This window comes from Salmo salar, chromosome ssa13 (assembly GCF_905237065.1).
Source record: "Salmo salar chromosome ssa13, Ssal_v3.1, whole genome shotgun sequence".
NCBI lineage: Eukaryota > Metazoa > Chordata > Actinopteri > Salmoniformes > Salmonidae > Salmo > Salmo salar.
The window spans coordinates 77,867,322-77,883,682 of NC_059454.1; the positions used below are offsets into that span (position 1 = coordinate 77,867,322).

The following is a 16,361-nucleotide window of genomic DNA, read 5'->3' on the forward strand; positions in this document are numbered from 1 at the left end:
TAAACGTGACCTAGGAGTTGACTAAACGTGACCTAGGAGTTGACTAAACGTGACCTAGGAGTTTGCCGCACCTTTTCTAAGAAACCTGCCTAGTTTATGACTTAGGCATGTACTTTACAGTACTCAACATAGCGGAGTTCAATGTTCTTTTCCCAATCACAGTGATGCACTGGTTATCGTGTTATAGCCAGGTGACTCAGCTGGTAAGAGGCTGGCTAAAAGCAGCACTGTCTTTCTTTATCAGTCCAACTCAACCTGTAGGAACACACACACACACACACACACACACACACACACACACACACACGTCAGTCAGCGTGAGGGACGTCACTTAACGTTTTTACTGACGCCACACAGTATAGGCCTAGCCTGCATTGGCAGTTTCTTCCGTCAGATCAGTAGGCTGAGGACAAATCTGAAATGGTACCCTATCGCCTACATAGCACACTATGCGATCAAGCCCTACATGTAGGGACACACCCACTTCATGGTCTCACACATCAGTCAGTGCGAGTGATGTCACTGAAATCTTTATTCTGACAGCATTAACTTCCTCTCGCTCTCTTTCTCCTTCGTTCCATCCCTCCTCTCCCCAGAGATAAATACAACGTGACAGGAGGAGAGTAAATCTGGTTCAGACTGGAGCATGTCTCCACCCATCAGGTTGAGTGGTCAGTAGGAGCTCTCTGGCCAACACACACAACCCTTTCACAGTGGAGCTCTGCAAACACACACACAACCCTTTCACAGTGGAGCTCTGCAAACACACACACACACACACACACACACACACACACACACACACACAGTGAGGCCACATTGTGAAAAGACACCAATAAGACTACCCACTTGGTTATTTTTAGCCAGGCACACAGTATAGAACTAGGCTGTGCTGTGTATGAGTGAGCAAGCAGTGGTGCGTTGGCAGTTTCTTCCTGCTGTCAAATCCTGTTTCAGTGGTAGGCTGAGGACAAATCTGAAACGTCACCCTATTCCTTACATATTGCACCTCTACTTTTGGCCAAAGCCCTATGTTGTCAAGCCCTATCTGGTCAAAATAAGTGCATTATATAGGGGATAGGGTGCCATTGTGGACGCAGCCTGAGACTCACCCTGAACTGCCTGTGGACAGGAGTCATCAGCATGTCTTCTGGTGGGAGTGGACTCTCCAGGTCCATGTCTCCACACTCAAACACATTCTCATCCTCATCCTCCAGCACTTTGTCCAGGTAGCACAACACCTTCTCTTCATCCACCTCCATGGTCCTCCTAACAAGGCCTGCTCCCTGTCTTGCTCCTTCTCTCCCTTCCTTCTTCAGGCTTCTCTTGGCCTGACCTGGCACATCAGTCCTTCCTCCAGTGCAGAAAGCCGGTCTAGTCCTTCCTTCAGGGCCCACAACCCTCCTCAGCCCTCCTTGAAATATTTAATGTTCTGCTGTTTAGTCTCTCTTGCTGTCTGTCTTTATTTTCTTCCTCTTCTTGTTCCTTATCCTTCTGTTAAGCGCCAGATAGCCTTTAGCTGGAGCTCCACTTCATTCAGCTGTTGCTGGTGTTGTGCGCAGCAGACACACACATACACACTCGCTTCGTAACACAAACGAACATGAGGAGAGAGCGAGCCCCGCCTACCTCCTTCCCTTCCCCCGTCTTCCTGGTGTGTGTCACTGTTCTGCCTCTGTCGATGAGGCTTCCCCCCACATCCCCTCCTCTCTCCACAACAACGGCCAGAGAGCACAACCCCCAGTCACTTCCTCACAGGGTCTCGCTCTCTCTTTCGCGCTCTCTCTGAGTGAATGCTGTTCTAGGTGTATGTAATTATAGGTCAGAGTTCAGACGCCGTTTCCTGAATATATAGAGGTTTCTGCACAAGCACAGAGCAGGCCTACAGAACAATGGCTTCGTGACCAAATAAACACACCACATAAAAAAGAGAGGAGTAGAATGGCTTTGTGAGTGACGTATCACCACAAGAAACATCACCACATATAAAGTAGCTAAATGAAAATACATGGACGTAACAGAAATAGCTGCTTTATATTTTATGATATAAAAAGACAGCCAGCACTTGGAATAAAAAAAAAAACTTTTAAAAAACATTTTCAGCAGTCAAACTGATTTTTCTGACTTCCAGTGTGATCTAGTGATGAAGATCAGAGTGCATAACATAAAAGACATGACTTATTATGTCCGCATGCGTGAGTACACACACACAGGGCGCTCTTCAGTATTTCTGAGCGTAATGTTTCCAGCAGGGTGGAAACTTTGACACTTATTTTGTTTGCTGTGTTGGTTTTCTCCTAATAGACCCATGGCCATGCCTGGACAGACAGACAGACACTTATAACAGGCCTGTGGAAAGGACCTCCCACTGTCCATTAGCCTTCAGACTCCATGGAGAGGGACTCGGTGTCGATGAAAAGATCTAGTCAATGAGAAGTATTATGGGACCCTGTTAGACATAGGGGACACTGACACACCCAGAGTAAAATCCAGCTATGGTCAAATCACACACACTTCTACTGTTAGGGGTTGTATTAATCATTTTACAACCTGCATTTGACAAGAGAAAAGCATTTCTAGCTTTTCAGTTCTGCAAATAATATGATCATATCTTGTTCTCTCCTCTATTGACCATACCTTATAAAATGTTGTGTCTGTACACTTATATCAAATTAATTGAGGATATTACATTTAAAAAAGAATGTGAAAAAACAGAAAGGAAGTAGCAAACAGATATCTGAAAACACTATCTCTTCACACCTCAAAAACAGGGAAATGGCTTCCTGCAAGTCATGAAGAAAAAGATTTGGGTTTGAGTGTTTCCCCTTTCCTCAGAGCTCTGCAGGCCAACCAACCAGAGGTCAACATGCTGATCATGTGACCTGTGGCAGCAGTATTGCTGACAAAAAGCAGAGCAGGTTGTGTGATTTAAAAAGTAAAGATAAAACCTGATGGAACTGACTGAGACACACAGGGAAATTATTGCTACTACCTCCCAAATATTATATATATATATATTTTGTTCAGTGTGTGTGTATATACAGTTGAAGTCGGAAGTTTACATACACTTAGGTTGGAGTCATTAAAACTCGTTTTCAACTATTCCTCAAATTTCTTGTTAACAAATAATAGTTTTGACAAGTCGGTTAGGTCATCTACTTTGTGCATGACAAGTAATTTTTCCAACATTTGTTTACAGACAGATTAATTCCAGTGGGTCAGAAGTTTACATACACTAAGTTGACTGTGCCTTTAAACACCTTGGAAAATTCCAGAAAATGATGTCATGGCTTTAGAAACTTCTGGTAGGCTAATTGACATCATTTGAGTCAATTAGAGGTGTACCTGTGGATGTATTTCAAGTCCTACCTTCGAACTCAGTGTCTCTTTGCTTGACATCATGGGAAAATCAAAAGAAATCAGCCAAGACCTCAGAAAAACAATTGTAGTCCTACACAAGTCTGGTTCATCCTTGGGAGCAATTTCCAAACACCTGAAGGTACCACGTTCATCTGTACAAACAATAGTACGCAAGTATAAACACCATGGGACCACGCAGCCGTCATACTGCTCAGGAAGGAGACGCGTTCTGTCTCATAGAGATGAACGTACTTTGGTGCGAAAAGTGCAAATCAATCCCAGACCTACAGCAAAAGACCTTGTGAAGATGCTGGAGGAAACAGGTACAAATGTATCTATATTCACATAACCTGAAAGGCCGCTCAGCAAGGAAGAAGCCACTGCTCCAAAACTGCCATAAAAAAGTTAGACTACGGTTTGCAACTGCATATGGGGACAAAGTTCATACTTTTTGGAGAAATGTCCTCTGGTCTGATGAAACAAAAATAGAACTGTTTGGCCATTATGATCATCGTTATGTTTGGAGGAAAAAGGGGGATGCTTGCAAGCCGAAGAACACATCCCAACCGTGAACACCATCCCAACGGTTGTGGGTAATTTGTGGGCAGAACTGAAAAAGCATGTGTGAGCAAGGAGGCCTACAAACCTGTCTCAGTTACACCAGCTCTGTCAGGAGGAATGGGCCAAAATTCACCCAACTTATTGTGGGAAGCTTGTGGAAGGCTACCCGAAATGTTTGACCCAAGTTAAACAATTTAAAGGCAATGCTACCAAATACTAATTGAGTGTATGTACACTTCTGACCCACTGGGAACGTGATGAAAGAAATAAAAGCTGAAATAAATAATTCTCTCTACTATTATTCTGACATTTCTGACAAATTTGTTTACATCCCTGCTAGTGAGCAATTCTCCTTTGCTGAGATAATCCATGTACCTGACAGGTGTGGTATATCAAGAAGCTGATTAAACGGCATGATCATTACACAGGTGCACCTTGTGTTGGAAACAATGAAAGGTCACTCTAAAATGTACAGTTTTTGTCACACAACACAATGCAATAGATGTCTCAAGTTTTGAGGGAGCGTACAATTGGCATGCTGACCGCAGGAAAGTCCACCAGAGCTGTTGCCAGAGAATGTAATGTTAATTTCTCTACCATAAGCCACCTCCGTCATTTTAGAAAATTTGGCAGTACGTCCAACCGGCCTCACAACCACAGACCATGTGTATGGCATTGTGTGGGCGAGAGGTTTGCTGATGTCGATGTTGTGAACAGAGTGCCCCATGGTGGCGGTGGGGTTTTGGTATGGACAACAGACAGTGAACAAAATTGCATTTGATGGCAATTTGAATGCACAGAGATACCGTGATGAGATCCTGTCGTGCCATTCATCCGCCGCAATCACCTCATGTTTCAGCATGATAATGCACAGCTCCATGTCTCAAGTATATGTATACAATTCCTGGAAGCTGAAACATGCCAGTTCTTCCATGGTCTACATACTCACCAGACATGTCACCCATTGAGCATGTTTGGTATGCTCTAGATCAACGTGTACGACAACGTGTTCCAGTTCTCGCCAACATCCAGCAACTTCGTACAGCCATTAAAGAGGAGTGGGACAACATTCCACAGGCCACAATCCAAATCTTTGAAATTGTTGCATGTTGCATTTGGTAAGTATTTAGACACCTTGACCTTTTTCACATTTTGTTACTTAACAGCCTTACTTAACAGCCTTATTCTAAAATGGATTCAATTGTTTTTTCCCCCTCATCAATCTACACATAATACCCCCTAATGACAAAGCAAAAACAGGTTTTAGACATTTTTACTAATGTATTAAAAATAAAAACTTAAATATCACATTTACATAAGTATTCAGACCCTTTACTCAGTACTTTGTTGAAGCACGTTTGGCAGCGATTACAGCCTTGTGTCTTCTTGGGTTTGACGCTACAAGCTTGGCACACCTGTATTTGGGGAGTTTCTCCCATTCTTCTCTGCAGATCCTCTCAAGCTCTGTCAGGTTGGATGGGGAGCGTCACTGCACAGCTATTTCCAGGTCTCTCTCGATGTTCGATCGGGTACAAGTCCAGGCTCTGGCTGGGCCACTAAAGGACATTCAGAGACTTGTCCCGAAGCCACTCCTGCATTGTCTTGGCCATATGCTTAGGGAGGTTGTCCTGTTTGAAGGTGAACCTTCGCCCCAGTCTGAGGTCCTGAGCGCTCTGGAACAGGTTTTTAATCAAGGATCTCTCTGTACTTTGCTCCGTTCATCTTTCCCTCGATCCTGACTAGTCTCCCTGTCCCTGCCGGGCGGCCAGCTCTAGGAAGAGTCTTGGTGGTTCCAAACTTTTCTATTTAGGAATGATGGAAGCCACTGTGTTCTTGGGGACCTTCAATGCTGCAGATATTTTTTGGAACCCTTCGCCAGATCTGAGCTCTATGGACAACTCCTTCGACCTCATGGCTTGGTTTTTGCTCTGACATGCACTGTCAACTGTGGGACTTTATATAGACAGGTGTGTGCCTTTCCAAATCATGTCCAATCAATTGAATTTACCACAGGTGGACTCTAATCAAGTTTTAGAAACATCAAGGATGATCAATGGAAACAGGATGCACCTGAGCTCAATTCTAAGTCTCATAGCAAAGGGTCTGAATACTTATGTAAATAAAGTATCTGTTTTGTATTTTTAATCAATTTAGAAAACATTTATAAAAACCTGTTTTCATTTTGTCATTATGGGGTATTGTGTGTAGACTGCTGAGGATTTATTTTTATTTCATCCATTTCAGAATAAGGCTGTAACATAACAAAATGTGGAATAAGTCAAGGGGTCTGAATACTTTATGAATACACTGTACACATAGAAACAGTCTCCATTAAACAACACTCATACAGTAACTAGGGGGGGGTTTAAGATATTCTTTGATGAGGTAGGGTTTCAGATATTTTTGGAATATTGGCAGGGACTCTGCTATCCTAGCTTCAGGGGGAACCTTGTTCCACCATTGGGGTACCAGGACAGAGAAGAGCTTGGACTGGGCTGAGTGGGAGCTGAGTGAGGGCCAAGAGACCAGTAGCAGAACAGAGTTCTCAGGTTGGGAAGTAGGGTTTGAGGAGAGCCTGAAGGTGGGGAGGGTCAATTCCTCTTGCTGCTCCATAGGCAAGTTTCATGGTCTTGTAACTTCTTCACCGACATCACTATAGTGGGTTTATACGTTATAGTTACAATTGCACTTTCATATTAGTACATCATGTTGCTTTATTTGAAGTAACGATAGCTAGCTACCAAGTGGCTGGACCAGTTTTCCCAAAGGTGAACGATGTGTAACGTAAAGTTTTGCTTGCTAGCCAACCAACAACGCCACTATCAAGCTAATCTACTAAATTTCCCTGAATTAAATATATGAAACTGATCATGACTAGGGCTGTTGCGGTGACCGTATTACCGCCACATCGGCGGTCACTAGTCATGAAGGCAGTCAAATCCCACATAACCATTTAGTCACGGTAATTTGGCTTCTCCAAGCTCTGATGCTGATGGTCATTTGTAGCCTACCAAACTTGCTAAGTGCCTGGTACTCAGCACTCTATTGTCCCTCTAATCACTCTGACACTTCATGAGAGCCCATGAGCTCGTGTCGCGCAACATTTCTATAGGCTATGCAATTGCAGGAGAAAACTGTGATGGCCTCTAATAAAAAGACGAGGCTTCCATCAGCTTTCTATAGGCTAGGCCTACTAAATGTATTTCTCAACATTCCTAATATTAAGCACATTGCTTATGTTTACAACAGGAGTATAGCCTACCTGGCTGGCTTGAAAATAAACCACGGGAAAAGCATCCTCCATTTGCTATTTAAGTGCATAAATAACATGTATTTTTCCCGCTGAGACAGGTGCATGATAATGGTCCATTCTAAATAAAAACAAACGTCACATATTATTTAGTATATGTAAAGACAAGATTAAATCAAGAATAGTCTGATGGGTGACAATATTAGCCTATCACTTGTGAATTATATATTATTACTTGTGAATGACGCCCAGCATAAGAAACAATGCCTTTTTTTGTGTGACTTATTCAAATCATAGTCACACATCTCATGTAGCCTAGCCCATAGGCCTATTTGTTTTAATAAGGTTCGTATCACAACTAAAGTGGCCAAATAACTTCTTAAAATTAAGAAGATTCATCCGCTTTACAAGGGGTGAAGAGCCTAAATGGCATTTATAAGCAGTGCGTGAGTTTCAAGTTTGGGGACGATAATTTTCACTGTAAAAATGCACCTTTATAATAAAAGCATTACATGCATAATTGCATTTGCAGTCACTTTTGATAATGGTGTTTTCTGCTAATGGACAATGTGCATTTTTAGCCTAACTACAGTACCATGTGTGCATTGCTGCGCTTATAATGTGAAGAAATAGCCTAATAGTTTTTGATGCTAATGGTTGTATCAATTTGGGTTCTATCGCATCCCACAACTGTCCCAGACTATGTTTGGGAAAAGTATTTCTCGCACAGAATAGAATAGGTTGACTTTTCTACTATGGGGGGATTGTAGATTGACATAGGCTAGTGCTTTTGCTGTTCGTTAGGCCTACTCATCTTGTTGGCTGACAAAGTAAATGTGGACAGTTCTCCCAATATCTTCAATATGCACCTCAGAATTGGATAAGGACACACGCAGTTGCGTCCCCGATGTGTCTGTCTTCACTTGTAGCCTGTGAGAAAGACCCAATCACGTGATGGAGAGCCATGTGAGTGAGAGACGCTTCGGATTATGCAGCACACGCAGGAAGAAAGGCACAACTCAGCACTCCGGCCTGCAAAAGGCATGGATTTTTTTAGGGTGCATTACAGCCAAAGGGGATGTTGCCATGAAATTCGAGGCATTATCAAGTGCTTGTCAAATTGTGAATGAGAGACTATTGGAGTGAGTACAGCCGGTGCAAAAAACTAAGCAGAAGTCATGCCTTTCAAGCTACTTTTTCAAATCATCATAAAAGTCTCATCATGCAGCCTTACAATGTATTAAAAATCAAAACATATTGCCCAATGTTTGTAGAACAACTAAAGTTACATTAATAACTCTAAATTAAGCATATAGGAGTACCCATTTCTTTGTTAACCGCTCAACACATAATAGCCGCATGTGCGCACACCCCCAAATCGTTTGGAGAAAATATTTATATTTTATTCGTTTTTAAAATTGTAGGCATGTGGAAGCCAGGAGATGCTAAATGTCTTTGTTAATTAACAGTCAATTACTGTGAGAGCGACAGTGATTTGTTTGAGAATCACCAGCTGACTAAATTCATTACCGCCACAGCCCTAATCATGGCTAGATTGAATCTAATTTCACTGTGATTGGTGAGTCAACATGCAGTAACACCTGTATACTGTCAATCACAGATTTATGATTTGCATTTAGATGAACAAAATCAGATGAACTGTTCCCTGTCCATTTGCAAAACAAATGTTTAAAATACTTCAGGTCAGTATGATCAATGATCATGCCTAAATACATTGATACGCATGATATATGTGTGTGAGTTGTACAGTAGCAGACCTAGCTGCATTGAACATCTGTCTCTCTCCCTATACTTCACAATATGTAGACCTCTTCAACTACTAAAAACACTTTTATCCAACTGAAGCAATCTATAAATATGTGTGAGTTTTACAGTATACCTAGCTTTATAAGCTGTATGTGTGTGAGCATCTCTCTCTCTCTCCACCAATGTGATAAGTACTTTACACTACTGAAAAAAAATTAAGTAAAAAGATTTTAAATACTTAAAAGTACTACTTAAGTAGTTTTTGGGGGTATCTGTAATTTACAATTTTATTTTTGCCAACATTTACTTCACTACATTCCTAATGAAAATTATGCACTTTTTACTCCATACATTTTCCCTGATACCCAAAAGTACTTGTCACATTTTGACAGGAAAATGGTCCAATTCACACCTCTGATCTGGCAGACTCACTAAACACAAATGCTTTGTTTGTAAATTATGTCTGAGTGTTGGAGTGTGCCCCCTGGCTATCAGTCAATAGTGTGCCGTCTGATTTGCTTAATATAAGGAATTTGAAATGGTTCATACTTTTACTTTGATACTTAAGTACATTTCTTGCAAATCCATTTAGTTTTGATACTTAAGTATATTTAAAACCAAATACTTTTGGACTTTTACTCAAATAGTATTTTACTGAGCACCTTTCACTTTTACTTGAGTCATTTTCTATGAAAGTATCTTAACTTTTACTCAAGTATGATATTTGGGTACTTTTTTAACCACTGTTTTTAATTATTTATTTATTTATTTATTATAAATTTGGCATCAGCGTTGCTAGCTTCATTAAAAACTTAACTGATTTGGGATGTCCTTGGTCTTATCTATTTCTTAGAGTGCCTATACATGAGGCTAACTTTACCATATTATCCTGGAGGCATACTTACAATCCCAGTCTCATTACTTCGTGTAAATAATATCTCGTAACTTTAAAAATGCGAAATTCGAATACAAAATAAATTGCTTAGCTTATATTTCTTCTGTGGCTGGATGAAATAGCAAACATAACGGGAATTCAGCGACCACATTACTTAATCTTTGTTACTAATCAAATCAAATGTATTTATATAGCCCTTCTTAGATTAGCTGATATCTCAAAGTGCTGTACAGAAACCCAGCCTAAAACCCCAAACATGCAGATGTAGAAGCACTCCCTGAAGAAACAGTAACATCCATACTGTAGTTTGGCAGATGTAATAGATTTAATTCTCAGTGTGTGCACCCTTATGCTCACTGAAATCTATGCCCACTGTGATGAATAGCATCTCCCACTGGGCAAAATGGCGTGGAAAGGGCCTCCCGAGTGGCGCAGTGGTCTAAAGGCACTGCATTGCAGTGACACTAGAGATTCTGGGTTCGAGTCCAGGCTCTGTTGCAGCCGGCCGGCTTATGTGTTCTGACCATTGCCTCATGAGTCATCCTTTTGCAGATCAATTTGCTGTGTAAGCCCACTGCAGAAGTTACTGCTGCAGAGGAAATGTCTGTTGGTGCGATGTCTCTCTCCCACCACTAGGTGGAGATGGAGCTGTACCACTGGCCTCTACTGTACCATAGCACATGAGGAAGGAAACCTGTTGGGTCACAATGATATAGAGATATGACTGCAAGCTACTCTGTTGCAACAACTGACAATGTTGTTCTATTCAGCATGAAGTAGAGATTCCAGGTGTATAAAATAAGTCAGTTTGACTAAAAGCAGTCTCTCCTTAGTTCACAATATAGGCCTCAGCTTTTTTTTCATAACCTTTTTACACACATTCCATTTTTGTATGGCTGTTTCACATGACCTTTCAGTCAGCCTGAGGCCTTTGTGGAAGATAGAGGTCAGGACGGGTTCAGATCTGTCCCTGCCGAGAGCCCAGTGTGTAAGGATCGAGACACACCCCTGTGCACACACACACACACACACACAGTGCTCCTAACCTACTGTCACTAATACCACCACTGACATTAGTACGCTACCCCTTTGGCCCTGCTCATTGAGGAGGTATTCCCAACAACTGGGTTAGTGTATTACCATTCAGACAGTCATTTTTCTTGTCTCTGTCATGCATGTTAATTATATTAAACTGATAGCAGAAAACCCATATATGGCAGCATTGCTGTGCTGTTCTGACATCCTAGGCATGTTCACACTGCACCTTAGCCCAGGGCTAAGAGCCTGCTTAGCCCTGGGCTAAGTCCGAGTGTTCACACCTGCACTTTCTTAAGTGGGCTAGCACCAACCTTAGCCCAGGACTAGCTGGCCCTGCTCTGGAGCAGGGTTAGCACAGACTTTACAGGGCTAGCCCCAGAAACACGGTCCCAAAATAGCCAGTGTGAAACAAGGTCAAGAACAACGCATAGAACTGTCACTGTCCAATCACAAAAGTTGCACTTTCGCTTATTTTGCATATGCTTGTGATGCCTGTGACACGTTCTGCAGCTATAGTATTTTGATAAGTACATTTCTACTAGTTTAATCTTTCCTTCTGAAAAACAAAAAACTAAACTTTCGTAACTTTTCTTTTGACATTTAATTCTATATTACTATCAATAATAATAATAATAATAATAATAATAATAATAATAATAATAGTATTGCATGATTTTGCCTGGATCAGAAAAGATTGTCTCATCCGTGGACAGCATTCTACGTACAGGGGCGAGATCACATTTCAAAAAGTGAAATTGTTTCCGATGTCAGACAGCAAGGTTTACAAACCATCACTCTTGGAAACAAAATGCTAGGCTAGAAGCAAGAGGAAATAACATCTTAATAAATGATTTACTTATAACATTGGTTGTGTCGCAGAGATAGATTATTGGTCGCTTGCTGTGTTTGTCCGTTAGCCCAGGGCTTTGGAATACAAGTGTGAATCCTTAGCCAATGGCTAAAGCTTAGCCCAGGGTTAACAAATGCTTGTGTGAACACAGGATAAGCTAGCCCGGGGACAGTCTTAGCCTGGGGCTAAGAACCATGCAGTGTGAAAAGGCCTCCTATGTCTCAGACAGAGGACAGCAGATTGTAGCTTAGTGCTAATAGCTACTGATGTCATTCAGAGGATGTGAATGAATGCAGCACCTGCAGTGTTACTGTGAAGATAGAATTCTAGTGGTTAATTACATGGGCCTACAGGAAGTAGGCACAATGTTACCAAAGACAGTCATTTGTACCATCAGTGGGTAGTGGAGGACTTCATTTCCCACAAAGCATTGTGGCTTTCTTCTCAAACTGTGTTTTGAAGTGCAGTTGTGAGCAATGTTCCCTCTAAACTGCATGCGGACGCGTAGTACCCCGAGACTGTCGCGCAGCTCCCTGGGACTGCCGTGTAGAAGAAATATCAACCCACAGAGAGAAGCACAAGATTGAACTTCACTCAACTTTCTAGAGCAGTGGTCACCACCCGGTCAATCTCCAAGGCATTCCTAGTCGATCGCCAAACATTTCTGTAAAAAACCCAACGATAAAGCCTAGTTCCTATTTTTTTGGTCTCGGGCTGTTGTTGGTAGGTGCACCCGATTCAGCTGCCCTGCACCTTCTCAGCAGGCCAAGAGATCAAATCAAGTGCACTATAGGCCTACCGATGGCCAATCGGATGGCTCAGATTACCATGTTTACCATAACTTAGCACGCATAAAATAAAGCTACAGAGAAGTTGATACTGTGAGATTTCAGAACATTTAAAAAAAAAAAATACTACAGAGACTCAACAAATACAGCAAAGCGCTGCTGTTTTTATGAGTAAGTTCATGTTTATGTTGTTACTTTGTATTCAACACTTTTATAACCTTTAAATGTGTGTTCTTCCTATTTCCACTCAGCACTACAATAAGCACTGCAGCAGTAATGAACGAGTAGGAAAGTGCATCTATAGGCTTGCGTTGGTTGCTGTTATTATTGCCGCTTGGGTTTTTTCTAATATCGAGGAATATTTCACTTTCTCTGTTCATAGGAATAACAACATAAATTTGTGTACAAGGCAGAAATAATGTGGTGTGACTCGAGTTTCGCCATCAGCCGAGATAAAAACAAGAGCTGCATGTAGCCACGTGTGCACATTTTGTTCATATCCTTTGCTAGTTAGTGAGTTATTAGCCTAGTTATAGATCATTTGTAGTCAGCTATAGGGGAGTGATTGTTTCCTACAAGAGCACAAAACATGTACATTTCTTGACATCTTTGAAAAGTGAGTCAGGTAGAGCTTTTTTGGTCCTAAAGGGGCAGTGTTGTATTTTGAGAGAGGCTTGAATAAGCTAAGTAGCCAGTAGGTAGCATAATTTGTCAGATCTTCTGTAATAATGGTATGGGAATAATAATGCATTTTATTGGTGGTGTCTTGCGTCAGACAACACAACGACATTTTCAGTCACCTCATTCTCTGAAGGACAAGTGGATAAACAGGTTAATGTCAAGTCCCTGCATGTTTTCTTTTTTAAAGTCTCATTGAATGTAGACCTACATTGAACACCACACATTGGCTGCTACTGTAGGCTGAATAACAGAACAGCCATTTCCATGTTAAAATGTTATGGGATGCATTTTCTCCATCGTTTTATATGTGAGGCCACTGTGGTAGGCCTACATTATGATCAAATAGCCACTCTAGCCTACTTGGCCACTTACAACTACAATTTAAAGTGGTTACAGCCTCAGTGTTCACAGTAAACGCGCACTAGAAGTTTCAGAGAAGTTGCACAACGTTCAAGTTTGCGCTCAGTGGAAAAATATTAGAGGGAACATTGGTTGTGACCACAATGAATTACTCTCACCGTAGAAATAAGAAGTGTTTGCAGCAAAAGCACTGACAGGAGTAAGAAGCAACCCCGGCCCCAGACCTTGCAAGCCGGAGTTGTGCACCTCTGCAATACTGTCCTTTATTCCAGTGTGTGTGTGTGTGTGAGGGGTGAAACGCTACGTGTAAATCGTATTGAATCCGCTCAGTACAGGGTCCACGGTTCGGTGCGCGCTGCTAACCAAACAATACATTAATCATATATTATAGCTAGGAAAATATACATACACACACTTCATTGTAAAAATAAATATTATTGCATAAACCACTTGCGTATAGATTAACGTAGGAAAAATATCGACATAATAATGAAGTTGCCTTTTTTTTATGAAGTTGTTTCGTCTCGTAGCTGTATGCAGCTCTGCTCATTCGTTATTTCACTCCAGCGAGAACAGAGCTGAGAGACCGTCGTAGCAGCAATTAGTTTATGAAGGAATTAGCAGTGAGCTAAATGCAAAGGAGCAACATGGCGAGGCACAACTAGAAGACGCCCCAGTATCATTCAGATCTGCCGTCTGGGAACATTTCGGTTTCCCTGTAAACTACAACGGGGATTGCCAACGAGTGGTGGATAAAACTACAACATGTTGGCTCTGTTCATTGCCGATAGCCTATTCGAGTGGCAATACGAGTAACATGACTACTCATTTGCGCCGACATCACCCCAAAGTGCCAATCGGTGGGACTAGGCGAAAAAATGAAACCGCAACCACTTCTCCCCACAGCCTTCATTCAGGCAACAATAATGCAGCTGACTCCGGTAGGGCTAAAGAAAACAACTCAGCTATAGCAAAATTCATAGCGGCAGATATGAATCCCTTCTCTGTGGTAGAGAAAGCGGGGTTCAGAAACATGTTTAAAGTGGCCGAGCCGCGCTTTACTATTCCTTACCGTACACATTTTGCCCAAACATTAATACCTGCCTTATACAAAAAAAACTAAAGAACAACTTGAGAGTGAGTTGTCAGAAACGCGGTCTGTTGCTCTAACAACATACAGTTGGACGTCTAGAGCTACCTTACTGTAAGGCTCATTTCATTACGGCAGAGTGAGAGATAAAAAGCCATGTCCTTCAAACACGTCCCATTGAGAGTAGTCACACCAGTGTAAACTTGGGGGAAGAGCTAAGGGAAGTAGTTGCAGTGGGGAAGTTGGAGAGGGATAATGTAACGATTCCTGTGACCACTGACAACGCTAGAAATATTGTAAATGCAGTTGCACTAGCTGGATTGGGGCCACAGGAGATGCTGGAGCTGCCAAACCACAAACGAATCCAAGATGTCCCTACTAGATGGAATTCAAGCCATGACATGGCTGAGAGATACCTTGAGCAGGAAGTTGCGGTGTATTCTACACTGACTGATCAAGCTGTGAGGAAGAATGTCAAAGATATTGTGACTTAGTCTGAAAATGACAAACAAGCAGAGGAAGTTATTAAAGTGTGCAAACTTCTCAAAACAGTCACAACACTGATATGCACAGAGCATTCCATCAGTTTTCATGGTCCTGCCTATGAAAACAATGATCCTTAAATCAATGGTGGCATCTGATGAAGATTAACCCGCAGTAAGGGGTGTCAAGACTGCTATCAGAGTAACCAGGAGCCTAGATATGCTGGTCCCGGTGTCAAAGACTTCTCACACAAGAGCACTGCTTTGGACCCCCGGTTCAAGTCCCTACTGCACCTGGATGCTGCTGCTCGTCTGAGAGTCTACAATGAACTCACAGCAGAGATTGTGACCAATATACAACAGGTATTTTATTTATTTTGTTAATGTGACATTTATTAATTTGTGATTTAACAATTAATTATAATTGTCATAATAGTGTCTGATATTTCGAACAAGAAATCATATTTTTAAAGCCACTTCAGAGATAGTCATTTTCATCTAATTTAATTCTGCAGGGTCAAGCCACATATGCCACAGGAGCCAACCCCTCTCCAGAGATATGATTTCTTTCCTCCAGAAAAGAAGTCTGCCATGGCTGAGCTTTTTGGGGCGTTGTTCACGACCCAGGAGCAGGGAACCAAGTCAAAGGTCAAGGTCATAGAGGAGGTGACCTCATACAGGGAAGTGGACTGTATTCCCTGGATGCTGATCCACTTACATGGTGGAAGACCAAAGAGTTAATATACCCTCATGTTGCCATGTTAGCAAGGCACTACCTGGCTGTGCCTGGGACCTCTGTCCCTAGCGAGAGGGTATTCGCCACAGCGGCTGACATTGTCACAGCAAGCCGATCTGTGCTCACTGCAGATAATGTGGATAGACTAATCTTCTTAAAGAAAAACTTGAAAATCTGATAAATGTTTATTTTTTTCAAGTAACCAGTCTTAAGTGGTCCTATTTTGTTTAAGGCACTGCTATGTGACTTAATTTTGATATATGCTGCTGGACTATGCACTCTTGTTGAAATTCTGTTTTAATTTACCATTTTATTTCTGTTTTAAATGACTATTTTATTTCATGTTATAAGGCAGGCACTGCTGTTTTTTGTTGTCCCTTTGTTTCCATATGCTCCTGGGAATTCAAGCTACCCATGTTTACTATTATAATAAATGGAAAAAACCGAACCGTGAGTTTTGTGAACTGTTTCACCCCTAGTGTCTGTGCGTAAATGCATGTGTG

The 16,361-nt window shown here is 41.7% G+C and overlaps 1 protein-coding gene and 1 long non-coding RNA gene across 8 annotated transcripts in view; one reads left to right on the plus strand and one right to left on the minus strand.

Annotated features, from left to right (window-relative positions):
- Positions 1–16,361, minus strand: part of abr (ABR activator of RhoGEF and GTPase) — a 222,555-nt gene that overhangs the window by 123,917 nt on the left and 82,277 nt on the right. The window contains exon 1 of one of the 7 annotated variants that reach the window (XM_014137909.2): positions 1,113–1,639. The exons of 5 other annotated variants lie outside the window; for them this stretch is intronic. In XM_014137909.2, coding sequence (XP_013993384.1) covers positions 1,113–1,262 — 150 coding nt within the window. In that variant the 5' untranslated portion in view covers positions 1,263–1,639. Of the gene's footprint in view, positions 1–1,112; positions 1,640–16,361 lie in introns of those variants that run through there. One more of the 7 variants, XM_014137911.2, reaches the window with a different exon arrangement.
- Positions 14,085–16,306, plus strand: LOC106567976 (uncharacterized). The gene is made up of 2 exons (XR_001320213.2): positions 14,085–15,485; positions 15,638–16,306. It is a non-coding gene; the product is annotated as an uncharacterized lncRNA (long non-coding RNA).